At 44.5% G+C, this 17,706-nt stretch overlaps 1 protein-coding gene across 1 annotated transcript; it reads right to left on the bottom strand.

Annotated features, from left to right (window-relative positions):
* Window positions 1-14,700: 14,700 nt before the first annotated feature.
* Window positions 14,701-16,705, bottom strand: LOC8052867 (protein Mpv17-like). Its single transcript, XM_040501934.1, has one exon. The coding sequence runs from the start codon at window positions 16,625-16,627 to the stop codon at window positions 16,049-16,051; it is 579 nt and encodes a 192-aa protein (XP_040357868.1). The 5' UTR covers window positions 16,628-16,705; the 3' UTR covers window positions 14,701-16,048.
* Window positions 16,706-17,706: the final 1,001 nt, after the last annotated feature.

Below are 17,706 nucleotides of genomic sequence, written 5' to 3'. Positions count from 1 at the left end.
ACACATCCTTGGACTCTCGTACACGAAGTTTCTTAAGAACCCTGTTGAGGAAATGCAGCGAATGCGCGACCGCGTATGGCAACGACAAGAGAAGAGCGGGTTCTACACTGACGGAAGACGGGCGGCCAAGACACCGCGTTTTAGAGTGGGTGATCTCGTTAGGGTAAAAAAGCCGGGCCATATACGCAAGGGAAGCCCAGCGTTCACTCCTCCAATGCGAATAATCAAGCAGGTCGGGAGATGGACGTACCGACTTGAGGATGGCAGGGCGTGGAACGCTTCAAAGTTGTCGGTCGTCCCAGAGCCTGAGACGAGCACGCACAACCAGAACAGGCCAGTAACGAAGAACGATAAACTTGGACAGCCCACTTCAAGTGAAGCCAAAAGAGTTCCTCAAGGTGTAAACACTATCGGAGGTGCACGATGGTGCCACCATGACTGGCAGCCAACTGCTGCTACTCCCACGCAGCGGCAGCAAAAACAGCGTCGACCATATACATTGCCACCCTTCGAGACCCCAAGCCACTCACGTGAACTCAGGATGGAGTCCTGTGCAACGCCGTCAGGACGTGGCTCAGGACAAAGGGGACAGTCGCCGGTCGGTGAGCCTTTCCCCTCCGAAGGGGCAGAGCATTCGCCAGACAGTGCAATGGAAACGCCCCGACTGCCAGGACGGCAAAGGCCACAACGAAACCGTCGACCACCTTTGTACTATGGCGATTTTGTTTGATTAACGAAGTGTACATAGTAGTTCATAGAAATCGATGGGTGCAAGTAAGCGTGATTAGCTTTATAGTTCCTGGCCAGGAACACCTAAATCTGAATGATGTGAATGTGTTTTGATGTAATAACTGTATTGTTCGCATGTGTGTTAAAACTGTGTTGAAACTGTATTGACATATATGTAACTGATGGTGTGTTGGTTATGTGTCTTCTACGCTATGCCCTATTTCTATCCTTCTCTTTTTCTCGATTGTAATATATTCACTTTTAGTTTTCTTGTCATTTAAGGGGGGGGGGAGAAATGTTGTGTTCATCATGTTTCGTTATCACTTCCTTTTCTTCTTTGTGTTGTCCTATCTGTCATGTTATCATCATTCTGGGATATAATGGGAATGTCTCGTGACATAAAGAGTCTTCCTGAGAGCTCCGACTGGACTGGTCGTTCTTCACACACGTCCCCACACCCGGGGACTCTACAGTTAAGCCACGTGACGTTATATTCTCCGCTAATTCAGCGGGGAAACTGAATTGTGTTGAAATCATGTGACGTTATTTTTTCCGTAAATCAAGCGGGGAAACTAATTTTGTGTATAGGTCACATTACATGAAATCATGTGACGTTGTTTTCCCTTCTAAAGTTGTTGCGGGGAAATTGATTTGGTGTTGAAATTGACTTCAATTTTTGCGCTAAATTTAGCGGGGGAACTAAAATTGTTTATAGGTCGCGTGACTATCTTACGCCATTTCCCCCGCTAAATTTAGGGGGAAACTAGATTGGCTTTGAGGTCATATGACGTCAATTTTCCCGCTAAATCTAGCAAGAAAACTGAATTTCTGTATAAGTCATGTGACAACATTCGTGACGTCATTTTTCCCACTAAATATAGCGGCGAAATGAAATTGGCGTGAGGTTACTTGACGTAAATTTTTCTGCTAAATCTAACGGGGAAACTGAATTTGTGTATAGGTCACGTAATCAAACTATGTGATGTTATTTGTCACTCCAGATTTCTGGGGACTCTGAAGGCCGGTTCTCACATGCAGCGAAGCGCTGATGTAGCGCTCCTCACGTGCCGTCAGTTACTTATCGTCTGCCATGAGCAACAGTTTTGACGGTGCGATACAAAGCTGGTGAACGCTCCCATCAGCACGCGCTTAGCGCGAGGTAAGCGCTATGCTTGTAGCGCTCCGCTGCATGTGGGAACAGGCCTTTAATTGGTTGAGTCACGTGACGTCAATTTTTCTGCTAAATCTAGCGGGGAACCTAAAGTTGTGTATAAGTCATGTGACATGGTCGTGTGACGTCATTTCCCCGCTGAATTTAGCAGGGGAAACTGACTTTGTGATAAGGTCAAGTGAGGTGAATTTTCTCGCTAAATCTAGCGGGGAAACTGTATTTGTGTATAGGTCACGTGATAAAATTATGTGACGTCATTTTTCACGCTGAATTGAGCGGGGAAACTAGATTGGTTGAGTCACGTGACGTCAATTTTTCTGCTAAATCTATCGGGGAAACTAAGGTTGTGAATATTTCACGTGACAGGGTCATGTGACATAATTTTCCCGCTAAATGTAGCGGGGAAACTGACTTGGTAATGAATTCAGGTGACCTCCATTTTCCCGCTAAATCTAGCGGGGAAACTGCATTTGTGTAAACGTCACGTGACATCAATAATGTGACGTCACTTTCCCCGCTAAGTGTAGCTGGGAAAATAAACGGCCAGAAACATACCTCAAAGTGGCCTGAAGAACTTAAAAAAGCTAACCGCTTCCAAAAGTAATCGCTATCTGATGATGTGTTTGGTCGCCGGTTGCCCAGGGGACGTAACAAACCCCTTTCGCAAATTGGCTGCCCCACCGGTGGTCGTTTTGTAAGTTTCGATTTGCACAGCGTCATGGGATAGCAAATAGCCAACTTTCGGTCAGTTTCCTCCACGATGATGTGGTAGCCCTATCGCGCCATTGCACCCGGACGTCATGCGAAGCCATTTCATGATATTTCGCCACACGTAGTTTTCTGCCTCATCATGAGCGACGCCGTCTGGTTCTCCGCCTTCACTCGCAACACGTGTTCGCCACACGTGTGCGAACAGGACGAGCCAGAGAACTACGTGTGGCGACTATACACCTTTTTCACAAGTTCGAAGCCTACTTGAATGCCGTTACTTCTGGTAACCGGTAAAACATCGTTTTCTCTTCACGCGGCTGTAAGGTGTTTACGAAAAATGCGTGATGGTCACACATTCTTGTTTTGCATCACGAATATTTCCTCGGATATTCCAGGTTGAAATGTTTTATTATGTCTTCTTCCCGTATATTAGATACCAGTAATTTTCCTACACATCCCCTAAAGGGGCTGTACACCCCCCCCCCCCCCCCCGCCCCTTGTTTTTCCGAATGCACCCCTTTAATCTGCAACGACTCCTCTATTCTCAATGCCCCCCCCCTCCCCCCCCCCTCCCCCCCCCTTCCCCCCCCCCTAAAATTTAGACACCCCTTAATTTCAATTTCTGGGGAAACCTCTCCAAGACACGGAACCCACGTGACTCAGAACGACAGGAATCAGATAACGTATATTTGCAACTTTTACGAGCTATTCGTAGTGGGCGCACTGACGCCTATCAAAATTGATGTCATCTGAATGATTGTCGTAGAACAGCAGTACGAGGCTGTTTCTGCGAGGCGTAAGTAATTCTAGCTTTGCTATATACGAGCAGTATTACAGTCTTACTTTTTTTTTTTTTTTCACGTCAAAAACATGTAGGCAAGCGCCTTTATTGTGGAGCGCGATTCTCGCACCGGCGGTACTACCGTCGCTGAAAGTTGCGAATACGTGCTCGCCACATATAATTTTTTGCCTCGTCATGACCGACGCCACCGTCAGTTTCGGCAGTGCTCACCTTGCAGTGCTGCAAGTTCGACGCCTTGCAGTGTCGCAATTCCTCTACTTCTGACATCATGGTTTATGTTATCACTCGTATGCACAAAAGCATCGCGTGTCCTTGGCTCTTTCGAGTTCAGCCAGAAACGACCTGCTTTCTCGTTTCCCGATTCAGCATGCGCACTTCCCGGCCTCGCGCACCTAGCTCCTTCTATGGCCACCAGGCGTGGCCAGCCGACACTATAAAAGAGATACACATTGTCCAGCGTGAAATGCCGGGCAGCAAAAGCGCTGCGGCGTGTGTCGTCTGCTAGTGACCTAAACATGGCGGACTGTAATAGTTCCTCTGCGCGGCACTAGGGGCGCTCTTTCACGCACGGGGGCTATTGAAGAAAATAGCTAGTGATGAGTGCCAACTGCATTAGCATTTCGTCGCTAGGTCGGTCCCAGCCTCGCTGAATATCAACTTCTCCAGCTTGCTTTTCTAATTAATTTCTGTAGCATTGCAAAAATGAACAAAATTGATTTTGGCTACTGGATAAAGTTCAGGTTCGACGTTTTTAGCAAGCACCGCCAGCTTCGTCATCCATTGTTGAAGGAACGCGTCAGACACGTGTCACGAGCGAGTGCTTCGCCGCCATTCTCCTTCAAGTGCTGCACCGCCATTTTAGCCATTTTTTTCAAGGGCTGCACGAGGTATGAGACTCGTGCATAGAAGCATTTGATGCTACTTGTAAGACAAAGGCAAACGCATCAAGGGTCCTTATACTTCGTCTCACCTTAGCATGGACTATTGTTAGCCGCGCGTGCCAAAAGCCCGAGCTAGTTACTTTGGATGAAGCCTCGGCGACTGCACGAGGGCTCGTGCAGCGAGCGCTCCAGTCAAGGCAGTCGAAGCTAGCCGCTCGCGCTTGCACAGCCTTCGCAGTTAGTCCGTGCTAAGGTGAGATGAAGTGTAGTGTCGTTTGCTTAAGGCACGAGCGCTGAGTACAAGATTCCGCCTTACGTCGCGCGGCTGTATAAACCGAGAGTGACGTGTAATTCGTTTGTTTGTTGCTTACACTATTATGTACACTAAGTATGAAACAGAGTATAAATCGGTATTCATACGAGATAGAAATCTCGGGTATTCTTCCCCGGTCACTTTATCACTCGACAAAAACGTCAGGCTCTTGCGATGCGACGCTGTGACGTAAGCTCGGTTCAAACAATCCCGCGGTTTGGTGTCGGATCATTCTTTTTTTTCTTTTAACAATAGTTTGTCAATAAACGCTGTCATGCCAAATGTAGAGACCTGTGAATTCGTCTGCGGTGGTGTAAATAATGGCAACCGCTAAATTGAACTGCAAACGCTGACATCCCCCGCCTGCACCTCGCCGGTGGCAACGACAAAGCTGAGGAGTGAGTTGTGTCCGCTGTCGGCGTCATGCACGTCCCTCCGAGGATTTCTCCGCCGTGTGAATGCCGCTTTAAGGTCCTCATTATACAAAAATATAAAAGAAAAAAAAAAGAAAGGCTGTAAGAGATTGAACCGACCCGCAAAAACGTTATGTACTAAAATGCTCCTGGTTTCGAAACATAAATGTTTGATAATTTGTTTTATGATATCAGTTTTTTACAATACTAGTATATATCTTTGTGTTATGGGGTTTGTTAGCTTCGGTAGAACGTAAATAGATAATCCAGATATTGTAGCGCTTCTTCGTTACGCTTTCTGTGGGTTGTGGGTCGCCTGTCAATTCCCGATCAGGCCAAGTTCTACTCGCTCCGAGGAAGTCACACAAGGGAGCGCTATCATTAAGCAAGGTTTAATTGATACTCATGTGCTCGGTGTTGTCCGGGTCTTTCCTGGGCTCGCTGAGGTCCGGGTGTTTGCTTGGCTCGTGAAGTCCGGCTCTTTGTAGGCTCCTCAGCACCGTCTGTCCTGTTGGCCCACCGTCCTTCGAACCTCAGCCTCGCACCGACCACGAGCCTCTCCTTTCTTCTTCTTCCCCGCTCTCGGCGCCGCCCTTCCGCGTGCCGTGAGGCTCATTGTTTCCCACAGGGTTATGAAGAGGGAAAACAGCGCCAGAAGTACGGAGGACAAAGAACGAGGGACAAACAGACAGAGCGCTGACTGACAGCTGGTTTATTTCCAGAAGACCTCTTATAGGCGTAAAAACAGACAAACACACATCGGACCGGGCTGTCACTGGTCTGGAGCTATGGGGCTGCCACTGGTTGGTGAGAATTTGAGAGGAGCTCCACATCGAGACAAACATACGTCGGACCATCGCCTAAGGGCACGTGTCACAGCTCTCCAAGAACGCGATTTCTTTATCGAATAGCGCGATTCAGGGAGCACTGATGCACTGATCCCTATACTTAGAAGTGTAATAAGCCTCGAATATTTCACGAGTCACCTGCTGAATGTGCCGAGCGACAGTCGTCGTCTTTTCTAAAAGAGGGGAGCGCCCACATCTATCGCAGTGAATGGCCAAATTACTCGATGATGAAGATCTTATCGAAAGTGCGTGTTCCCCCTATAATTGATGCACCTCCCTGATTGGCCAACGTACATTCTCCCACAGGACGACTCACCACGCCGACCGCGCATGGCACAAACTCCTTCTTGCGCTTCTTACCAAAGCCTAGATTATGCGAACGACCCCTATCGCCCTTAGCACACTTAGCAAACTTGGGCGTCTATATAGACGCCCAAGTTTTGAAGGCGCAGATAGCACCACGGGGACTCCATGTCGCCGTGCTACACTTTTGAGTCTGTGCGTAACCTTATGTATATGTAAAGGAGAACTACCGGTTTCACGTTAGGTTTCTTTCTGGGTTGGGACTTGGGGCGTCAAAGGCCTTTGAACAGGCTCTCTGCCACACCGACAAGGACCTCCCTAGGGTACCCTCCCCGCGTGAGCCTGTCGGCCTGGTTGCAAAAACTAGCCAGCATTTGGTGAGGGCAAGACCTCACCAGGGCCGCTTGCATACTACCTCTCCCAATCCCTCTCTTTACAACCTTCGAGTGACTTAAGTCAAAAGACAGCACACCTTTTTTTGTTTTTGTTTTTGTTTTTGTTTTTGTCCTCGGTCAGTACCGCCAGCAGTGAGCGCAGTTGAGAGTTGTTCTGGCGTTAGAGTACAGTGCTGCATCTATAACTTGAATGACACAATATTTCCTGCTTAAATTACGACTGCTGTTTCAATTTCTAGTGCCGTAACCTAAACGAGCATCGAACCAATTTCTACATGCATAAATGAAGAAAAAAAAAGTCTAGACCGGGTGTAAGTTTCTATTCGAAACAGATTTTTTTTTTCTTTTTTTTTTTTAAAAAGGCGTCTTTATTGCTGCGTAATGCCGTCTTCACTATATGTTTCTTGAGCTCGGCGGAAATTCGAGGGCGAACACCCGTCACAGTTTGGTGAATAATTACCTCAATTTCGTTCATTAACTTTTAATTGGTGAAAATAGACTAATGGTTCCAATTAGAGACTTGCTGAGCGTCATTTAAAGCCACTAAATCCTTAAATTTCAGGAAGACTTTGAGCGCGTGGGAAGCGCAATAGTGCGCTAAAGTTAGCGCTCGTGCAGAAGGTACAAGGCTGGGGCTATGATAAGAGACGGCAAAATCGCGCGGGTGCCTTACCGTACCGATAGCCTCGCTCGTGCTACACTTCTGCACTTCGCACGTGCTCAAAGTCTTTCTCAAAAATTACTCATATAGTGGTTTTGAATGACGCTCAGCAAGTTTCTAATAATAACCATATGTCTATTTTCGATAATTAAAAAGTTAATTAACGAATTTTTAGTTAATTACTCACCCGACTGTGATACTTGTATACCCCTCGAATGTCCGCCGAGCTCAAGAAACATATAGTGAAGACTGCATTTACGTAGGAAAAAAGGCGCCTTGTTTTAATTTTGTTTCCAATAAAAAAATAACGCTCTGTATATAAAATCATCAGAGAGGAAAAATTAAAACTCGAGATGAAGTAAACAAAAAATCAATGACAGGGTTAAATATTATAAACATCAGAAGGATTCCACTTGCAACCATTTGGAAAGCATATTAAAACCAGAAATAAAACGGTCAGGAGAAAAAAAAACAAAAAAAACTTGGTTCTAATTACAGGATTTGGAGAGCGAGAATGCATTTCGATGAGCATCGGTGGCCCCCGAAAACAGACACGGTGACTTTTGCCGTTACTTTCCCACCATCTTCCCACACCGTCGACCGAATAAAGCGGGCGAAGCTAATCCCCCCCTTTTTTCCTTCGGTTCCCAAATTATAGGGACCATCTAACACCCAAATGATCCGCGCACGTCCCACCAAACCTAACGAAGTCAGAGCCAAAGCCAAAGCCAGCCCGAACGGGGAGGTGGCGCAAGCCAGGCGGATCCCACACAGCGCAGCCCTGAATTCCGCCGCAGTTTCGGGAATGCCGAAGCCAAAGTTAAAACCAAAGCCAAAGTATAACCATCAGAAAAGAGTTCCCGCGGACCCTCTGGAATCAGCCAATTGGAAAACTGGGCCTACGATCTCGGCTCCCGGCTGTTGTTGTTGTTGTTGTTGTTGCTTCTGCCCAGTTGGCAGTTTAGTGTTTTACTGCCTGAGTACTAAGTCTGGCGTGTAATTGGAGTCAGAAGGCACGTATACTTTCCACGGGTCGGCAACCGTCAGTTCCGTTGTTCCTCTGAGTGGTTACAAGAAGAGAGTTCTGAGCCGGACGGGTGTTGAAATTAAAAGCTATTCAGTCTCACTCCTGTGGATTCAGATACTTAGAAATGAAACCTAGTCTAAAAGGAATGTGATAAAATATACAGTTCTTGAAAATACTATTATACGAACCCGCCTGGACAATTCTTTTGAAATTTGAGACTTTTCACGGTTATCTTGGTTTCGACGTCGCTTAATTCAAAATTACTCACAAAAAAAAATCGTATTTTTTTTTTATTTGTAGTACCAAACAATAGTTCTGCAGTTGATAAGATGCACTAAACATTTTATAATTTTAGATTTAAAAAAAAGTTAAATTATGTAAATTAATTGTCGGATTCATATGTATATAAGAGTCCAATCGATGCATTGTTAACGAAGTGTGTGTCCGGGAGAGGACTTGTTGGTGTCTCTCGGGGGAATATATAAGAAACGAGAGAAAATAAACAATTTCGCTGCGTCTTCTCCTGTGCCTTTTTCTTCGACTTCAAAGTTTCCTCTTTTTTCCCTCACCACGGTCTCGGCTTTTAAACATCATGGTAATAATTATGTATACCTTGGTAACAAAAGCCTGACCCCCGCTTGTGTGATTATAACGCAATTTTCCGCTAAGGCTAAAGTGTAACTTAAAGGAGTGGAGACCTACGGTCACGGAAAAACGCCTAAATTTTAATTGCTTTCGTCATGCATTTTTTGAATCCTGGGATGTGAATGACCGTCTCAGAGTGTGTCGTAGCTCTCCGCAAGTGCGACATCAGCTCAATGCCTGGACATTTTTTTCGTCTAAATGATTATAACTGGGAAATCGTGTATATAAGTACCATATAACGAAAGCTGAGGCGGTTTCATTTCAGTCAGTTTATATTATATCTATCATATCAATCACGTCTATTTATAAGACCCGCAATACAACGAATATGAAGACAATGGTAATATTGAGTTCTCACTGCGTGGAGAGAGTTGACCGCGAGTTCTCAGTGAGGCCGCGGACATCAATTAAGTTGCGACAGCATTCGCGATAAGCGAAAGATGAACCAGACTCGAACTGACAGATCACCAATCTACCGAATGAACCCGAACGAAATCCAAAATTAAACAGCGGGCGCTTCCCCACGAAGTTGCCTGCGAGGTTCAGTTTCGCTAAAAAGAAACAAGCACCGAAGGCTATCAAAAAATCACGGTGCACGACAGTAAGCAGAAACGTCGGTTCTTCCTCTTTCTTTAGTAACTCCCTCTCCCTCTTTTATTAATTAGCTAATTACTGCATTCCCGGGGAATCGCTGCGCTCTCGGCGCAGGGACACTGCCACTCGAACCGACCGGGCGCAGTTTCCTCGCGAACTTCGTTTTTCTTCTTTTACTCCGCGCGCTTCAATCGAGGGAAGTTGCGCTAGGCCTAACCGGAGTCACTTGGCGGTGTGGCGTTCGTCGACCTCAGCGAATGAAGTTCCAGGGAAGGAAAGATTCTATGTCGTGTTTTAGAGAAAGAGAGAGCACCTGAGAAACGGTAAGATGGTAGGGTATTGCTAGGATTTTGTGTTTCCAGAAAATAATTCCTACAAAGATTTGTCGGGAAGTTGAGGGAAACCTTGGAAATAGTCTTGGTGCTAGAGGCAAAACCAGTCGCTTGATAAAGGCACCAAAGTCAGAGAAAAGGTTATGCGCATCAAGTGCAACAGTCTTCGTAATTGTTGCTGATAGTTTTATTTTGTTAGAGTTACAAAGCGTTTCTTGTATGCTATATCTTGGGCTTTGAAACTCAGTTGTACGACAACTTCCAGGAGAAAGGGAACTAAGAAGCGTTTGAAAGATTAGTCGCCCGTCCCCCATGTGTGCTTTATTCTTTCAGCGTCAGTCAGCTTTCAAGAAAGTGTAGAAGTATCTGTAAAGAAATAAACAACTACATAAATAAATAGATAAATAAATAAATAAGGGGGAGGGGTCGTCTCCAGATGCGAAACGCAAGTAATAAGACATATACCATCCGCGTTTTTGCTTCGCAAGCCTTCTGCCTGCTGCGCGAGACAGGTGAAGAGTAAAGTGGAAGCTCCTCCCACGTCTTTCCACTTAAGCACAGCGAACGCTAGAGTAGATGGCCACCTCCTCTCCAGCGTTCGCTCTGCTAAGATGTAAAGGGTGGGAGAAGCTTCCACTCCGTTCTTGACCTGATACCTACTATAGCTTTCCCGTACGCTTCGCACGTGCTTCACACCTTCCTAAAATAACCTGATTTTGGGGTTTTCGAGTACGCTCGGCAGGTTTCTAATTTCATTTCATTTCATTTATTTACCTCAAGGGCGTCTTTTGAGGACGCATTACATGAGAGGGGTGGCAATAAATGGGAATACAATATAAAACATAACGTAAGAACACTAACACAACCACATCTCGTCTAACCACAAAATAAAACAAGATATATATATATATATATATAAACAAACAGACGTTCCCTACTCATTGAACAAAAGCACGCACATTTCTTCAAACGCTGTAATATCTAAGTTGGTTACAAGGTGATCTGGCAAGTTATTCCATTCTGTAATACATAATATTAAGGGAGAAAACATGAATGAGTTATTATGGGAGCGGTATTGAAAGAGTTTACATGTGTTGTCGTTTCGAGGAGAAATATAATGGGCTTTTTGACAATAAATATTTCTGAACTGTGAATTACTATGGTAAACTTGATGGAAGAAACACATGCGTTTAATTTTGCGCCGTGTGGCTAATGAAGCGAGACCAAGTCTCGATTTTAAGGCAGAGACACTACTTTGTGGAGAGTAATCGTTTAGGATGAACCGGGTAGCTTTGTTTTGAATGGATTCTAGGTTTAATATTAGATCATTTTGATGTGGATTCCACACAACGCTTGCGTATTCAAGTTTGGGTCGAATTATTGTTTTATAGGCGAGTAATTTTGTCGCAGCAGGGGCCAGATAGAGGTTCCGCCTCAAGAAAGCTAATGATCTTGTTGAGCTGGCGATTATGTTGTCGATATGTTCATTCCACGATAATGTTTCAGAAATATGGACACCCAAGTATTTGTATGAGACACTTTCTAATTGTTGTGACAGTAATGAATATTCGCGAGATGATTTGGTCGAGTCGGTGGTAACGGTCATTTGTTTGCATTTTCATCTGCAATGGGTGCACCAGGAGCTTATGGTGTCGAGATCGTTTTGAAGAATGTAATGATCTGTTGGGTCAGTAATTTTTCTGCATACAACACAGTCATCGGCAAATAGCCGAATAGTCGAGTTAATTGAGGAAGGAAGATCATTAATATAGATAAGGAAAAGAAGGGGGCCGAGGACGCTGCCTTGGGGAACACCGGAAGTTTCTGCGACTGATGCTGATGAAGAACTGTTGACTGAAACTGACTGCTCTCTGTCTGTTAGAAACGAAGCTACCCAACTGATGACTGAAGAATGGATGTGGAGGAGAGAAAGTTTAAGAAGTAGTCGTTGGTGCGGTACGGTATCAAAAGCTTTCGAAAAATCAATAAAAATACTTCGGTTTCTGTTGAGGAATGATTATTAAAGTGAAGATCCGTGGTAAATTTAAATAGTTGGCTGATACATGAATGATGTTTTCTAAAACCATGCTGGTTGGGGAAAAAAAAGTCACAATGGTCCAGGTATGAAATGATGTGAGTGTAAAGTACATGTTCCATGAGCTTGCAGGGTACACTAGTCAACGAGATGGGACGGTAGTTAGATGGATTTGATTTGCTGCCCGATTTGAAGATGGGTCTAACTTGGGAGAAACGCCAATCGAATGGTACCTCACCAGAATTCAGACTTTGTTGAAAGAGTTTGCTCAGTATGTTGGATGCTGAATAATGCTGAATTGAAACCATCTTATTATTTCAATTATTTCAAAACGCTATTAGTACGTTATTATTTAACTAATTAACGTTTGGTTTTGCAATACCGGTTTTCAGATGTGCACTGGCGGTTTTTTCCCAGAAAGAATTCCTTTTTTTCTATTACCCTATTGGGAGGAATTTTTGAGCGTTTGCTGAAAGACGCGGTATACACTATACACCAACACACTGTGGACAAACAAGCCCGCGTTTGCCCGCATGAGGTGTGCGCACTGCACGTGCGCCGAAACCAGATTCACGCGAGAGAGACCGTCTGCGCATGCGCTGTACTGACCGCAGCACCACCGCAGCGGTGTGACGCCCATGGTCACTCACAGACGTGCGTGCACGCCCACTTACGAGTGAATATATAATGAGATGCGTGGTGACTCCCGCGCATCTCATTATTGCTCCTTAGCCAATGAGGCTGCGGCATTAGCCGATCGGAAGTCCGAAGGACCAATCAGCAGGCAGCACAAAAGCTTAAACATAATAAGTCACGCCCTGCGTTTTTTTGAGCCGTCGGTAACTATGTGGAGCGCAAGTTCGTCTGCTTCGTGGGCAGAGGCTGTGGTGACGTCAGAACGCCGAGCTCTGATTGGCGTTCTGACGTCACCACAGCCTCTGCCCACGAAGCAGACGAACTTGCGCTCCACATAGTTTTTTTTGTTCTTTTTTTATAGCTTTTTAATTGCGAGAAAACCTATGGCAAAACTGACAATCGCTTGTTCCCGAAAACCGTATCGCCCCCTTTACGTTTGTTTTGCGTCTAAAATAAAACAAGAAGAAAAAGAAAAAAACAAAAAAAAAACAGGCGGGATTGCTTTAATTTTGTGTTGTCTGATGCAGTGCAAGCGTCAAAGAAATATGTGGTCTTTATTTATCAACGTTGATAGATAGTACTCAGATGGTAGTGCTGAGGTTTCGGCACTAATTTCAGCGCCTTTTCGGACTGAAATGGAGATTTGCAACGAGGAACAAACAAAATCATGTATTTTGATCTTCGTAACTATCTCATGTTTCGTATATTGCAAAAATGTCGCGAGTTACTTACCGGAATAAAAATCTTACTAGAAATGTCGAAGAATTACGAAGGCACCCTCAAAGTGTTGTTTAGTTCGCGATATTACCGAGTTGGGCATTTTCAAACACACACCGTTCAGATAACCGAGCCCACACAACTGCAAGAAAAGAGAACAAATAAACGTGAAAACTTTGTAACTCACCGAAGAAACTCACTTAGTAAAGTAAGCAGAACTTATAAAGCAGACGACAACATCAGGTCCTCCAGACCTTTCAGACGATGGTCCTTAGTGACACTTAAAAATTCCATTGATATCCTCGCGTTTTCTATTTTTTACCGATGAGACAATAACCCTGTGTCCTTAGGGAATCACGAAGCATCAATGAATGCTCCATTGTTTCGCGTCCAATATGGAACGCTTCCCGGACGCAGGAAAGACCATTCAACTTTTATCGCCTTCGGCCATCTCCGAAAAGCAGAAAGCCCAATCAAACCACAACTCTTATGCGCTTACACTAAATAACAACAACCACAAATAATCACAGCTTTTTTTTTTGTTCGCGATATAAGGCACTAGAAAGTTCAGGGAAGTTGTTCAATACTGACCGTGTAAAACCGCACACACAAAAAAAAAATTGTGTGCTTAAAAAAGAAAAAGGAAATCCAGCGTTCTGCTTGAAGGCATCCCAATAAGACGTCTGCTAAAAGTAACAAAGACGCAGAATATGTGTTAATTTACGGTTAGGACTTGTTCTTGGTAGAACGTGAGCAGCTTTAGTTGCTTTTAAAAAAGTATGTGCAAAAACAAACAGTATTTGGGACTGCGGCGTAGCATAAAAACTTTGAGGAAACGCCCATGAATACAACACAGAGGTCCTCTGTTACTACGCGTGTAAGAAGATCATCCATCTTCTTATGATCAAACGCCCCAAAAATCTTGTAACTTGACGATCAATTTCGTACCCGGATTAATACTCTCCAAAATTTTGGTGTCCTTAATCCATGCGCTAATCTTGGCAATTACGTTAGTTCAAGACAGATCTTTCTTAGTGCTCCGACTTTCTGCGGTCTTCAGCACCGAATTTAGATATGTCACACAACAAAAACACGTTAAAAAAAATCAAACTTTTGTTTTGGTGTAAAAATTGTACATTGTCATTTGATTTCATGGATGCGAAAAGCAAACTTTCGGATACGTAACTGCGGAAGAGATATACACTCTAAAAAAAACAAAAATCTTGTTGTAAAAGAACGTTTTGGGGTTCTTCGGCTTGTCCATATTTGGCATTCTAAAAAGGTTTTTAAGCACCTCCTTAAAGGGTTCTTCGTCTATAAGGGTTCTCTTGAGCTGCCTTTTTGAAGCGAAAGAGTTTTTCATCGTCCAGCTGCCTTTCTAGTTCGCCAAGAGGTGATAGTGCTTGAGTTCTGTTTTCTACGAGCTGAAAGAGGTCTTCGGGTATCGAAGAATTTTTCAAGAACGGATTTTTTAAGTGGAACACAGGACGATACAATTTCTTTATTTCATCATATCGGTCGTACCATTGCAAACAAAACCCACGTAATTTAAATGTGAAATCTTACACATGAACATATTTTGAATCCAAATAAAATTGACAACCAAAAGGAAGTAAACATTAATGTTAAATTTCAGGCAAATTTTAAATACTTGATGTTTATACATTACAAAGTTTTTAATACAAAACATATCATGCGTACTGTAGCTGAATTTACGGTATAGAGATGCTCGTTTTTTCATACATTTGTTTCCGTATGAATTATTGTTGTGGCATAAACAACTCCTATGAAAACAAAACTGCAAAAGATAAAACTCCAGCATGTTGTTCACAAAAATAAAAAAAGAGAAAGCGCAGTAGAACAGAAATTGCATCCCGAGTTAATTCGCCGAATAAACTGTGAGAAGAGACAAAAACAAAATAAAGCAAAGTGCTCGTGAGTTTTATTCTGTTTATTTATTTGAAGCGAAGCTCCCATCTGTAACTCCAGCTGCCTTTGAAGGAAAACTCGTGCGTGGGTAGTGCAGACACAGCACACAGACGCGGAAATAAGCTTCCGGTGGCATTCGTTCGCCCCGAGCTCAGTGCCTAATTTTTTGTAAAATCGAAGCTTCGAACAATCTATTTAACAAACACCTCGTCTATTTACACTGACATCTTGCTTTAAAACAAAGCAAGCAAAAAAAAGATTGTACAGTGAGGATTTTTTTTTTACGTATCCTTCGTTTTTGTTTGGCGGAGTGTTCACTGAATATAGACCAACGCCCACCCCTGACGGCACCTCGCAGTGGTGCGCCACTTGCGGCAGTACGCAAATGCTTTATCTCTCACTGGGCGGGTTACCGCGCACGCGTAGTGCACGCACATGGTCTGTTGTCAACGGTCAATAGTGTACGAACAGACAGTAGGCATCTAAAGGTGAAATTCCTTAAGCATGCGCTACTACTTAACTTTTCTTTTTGCTTTTAGAGATTAAAAATTACGTCATTAGATCACCCCCTTCGAAGGAGGCCGACGGTCTCTAGCAAACCTTGAACAAAAACTCCGAAAAAGTGAACGTTTGTGGTACGCCTTGATGCGCAGTCGGAAAAACTGGAGACACAATCACACTCTCACATATATCATATGCAAACGACACGGTGCTAGCTAGAGACATGAAGACAGGATTATCTGCGCACACGTCTCGCGCCTGTTCGGATCATGTTTGTTTTATGTATATATGTAGGCTTGGAGCATTCCTGCAGACATTGTTTGTATGACTAATCTAACAAGACCGTCAGGATTAGCAGAGGGACCCAGGCTTAAGAGCTAGCTGCAAGACAAGGTCAAGAGATCATCACACCGAGTCCAGCTCAGTTTTCTCAGACGGTTCCACGGGCGGACAAGGACTAACCTGATTGGTCTTCCACGAAAGGTACATGTTCCACAACAGGGCGACCACACTCAAGTAGATGGCGCGGTAGAGGATAGGCACGAACTCAAAGTTCACAAACTGCGCCACCGGATAGAACGCGTACCTAGATTTCAGGATTACGAAGTACTTAGTCCTGATGTTCTCCCTGATGGCCTCCCAACTGTGCCCGGAAAGAAATCCGTGGACCACCAGGAAGCACAAGAAGAACGGCGGCGTGAAGAAGACTAGTCCTAAGGCCGTCTTGATGGCGGCTCCTGCGACACCGCCCGTCACCACGAGCCATTCCACAAACATGAGCCACAGCACCGTCAGGGTCCCGGTGAAGAACAAGCCGACGATGTAGTAGACGATCGCTTGTCTAAAGTCGAAGGAGGGTTTGTTTTGGATGAACGTCTGCGAGATGACATCGCCGGCGAGGGCCACTGTACCGACGGTTAAGACTTGCGTGATGACCGGGTGGGCGTGCAATATGTCGTTGTACTGAAGGAGTAAGCTGTCCATTCCGAACGTTAAATGCGCTTTGCAACCTCGCTACAGAGGGGACGGCAGCGCACGATGTTCGTTCGCGGGATGCGCCACGTGACTGATTGCAATTTCCTGAGAGTTGAAGCACCACAGTTGTTCGCGACTCCGCGACAGCAGCGCCCGGCTGCGGTTGGAAGTGATTATCAGTGTCGAATGAAGTGGCTCAATGCTTAACTTAGAATATACATTGACCTTTTATATAAAATTTTGGATGACGTTATGTTTAACATCAGTAAACGTGGAGCTATAGTTTTTTTTTTTTTAGATGCTGCATACGATTGAATTAGTTTGCCGAGCCAGCACTAGCGCCATATTTGACGGATGCCAACGCTAACGACCTCACTCTGTGCAACTGCTGCATTAAAACACCTGGACGGTTTTCGAAAACGAATGAGTATCATTCTGAAGTAGATAATTTGTCCCTTTTTAAAGGTAATTCATGCTGCCCCAACCAAAAAGATAAAAAAAAGAACATAAGCCCCGATATTGTTCGCCACCCATTGACAGGTGGCGGCACAAGCAGATACATTTTCCCTAGAGTGCCTCTTTCCAAAAATAGGTTAGAGAAGGTCCGCTACACAGCTTCGACCTCGTTTGAAAGCAAGTTTAACCAACTGGCAAGGCTGACTGCTGCAGTGGCGGAAATAGAAGCAGGGCATCACTACCGATGTTAGCACACGCAAAATATTTCCTTTTTAATTTTTTTCCTTCACCATTTTAACGCCGAACAGCTGACTTTCAAACCTGGCCCATAGATAGAGGCGCATCCCACTATACGCAACAGGTTTTTATGAGGTTTTCATCTGTGGAATGAAAATAAGAAAAATAGGCGACTGTGCGTTCGTGCAAACCGTGTGTCGCGCTTATATTTGGCTCATTACGCCCGTTGGAAGCTTGTGATACCTAGTAGCGTTGCCTAACCTGTCTTTCTCATCTTCTAGCAGGCTTACGGATTTTGCAATTGCAGACGGGAAGCAGATCGTTCGCATGGGTATGAAGGCTGACTTTTAGACTGGTATCGATTTAAAGACACATGCACTCTTCATTGTATTTTC

This window comes from Ixodes scapularis, unplaced genomic scaffold (assembly GCF_016920785.2).
Source record: "Ixodes scapularis isolate PalLabHiFi unplaced genomic scaffold, ASM1692078v2 PGA_scaffold6__148_contigs__length_123643588, whole genome shotgun sequence".
NCBI lineage: Eukaryota > Metazoa > Arthropoda > Arachnida > Ixodida > Ixodidae > Ixodes > Ixodes scapularis.
This window is presented reverse-complemented; position numbering and strand designations above follow the sequence as displayed.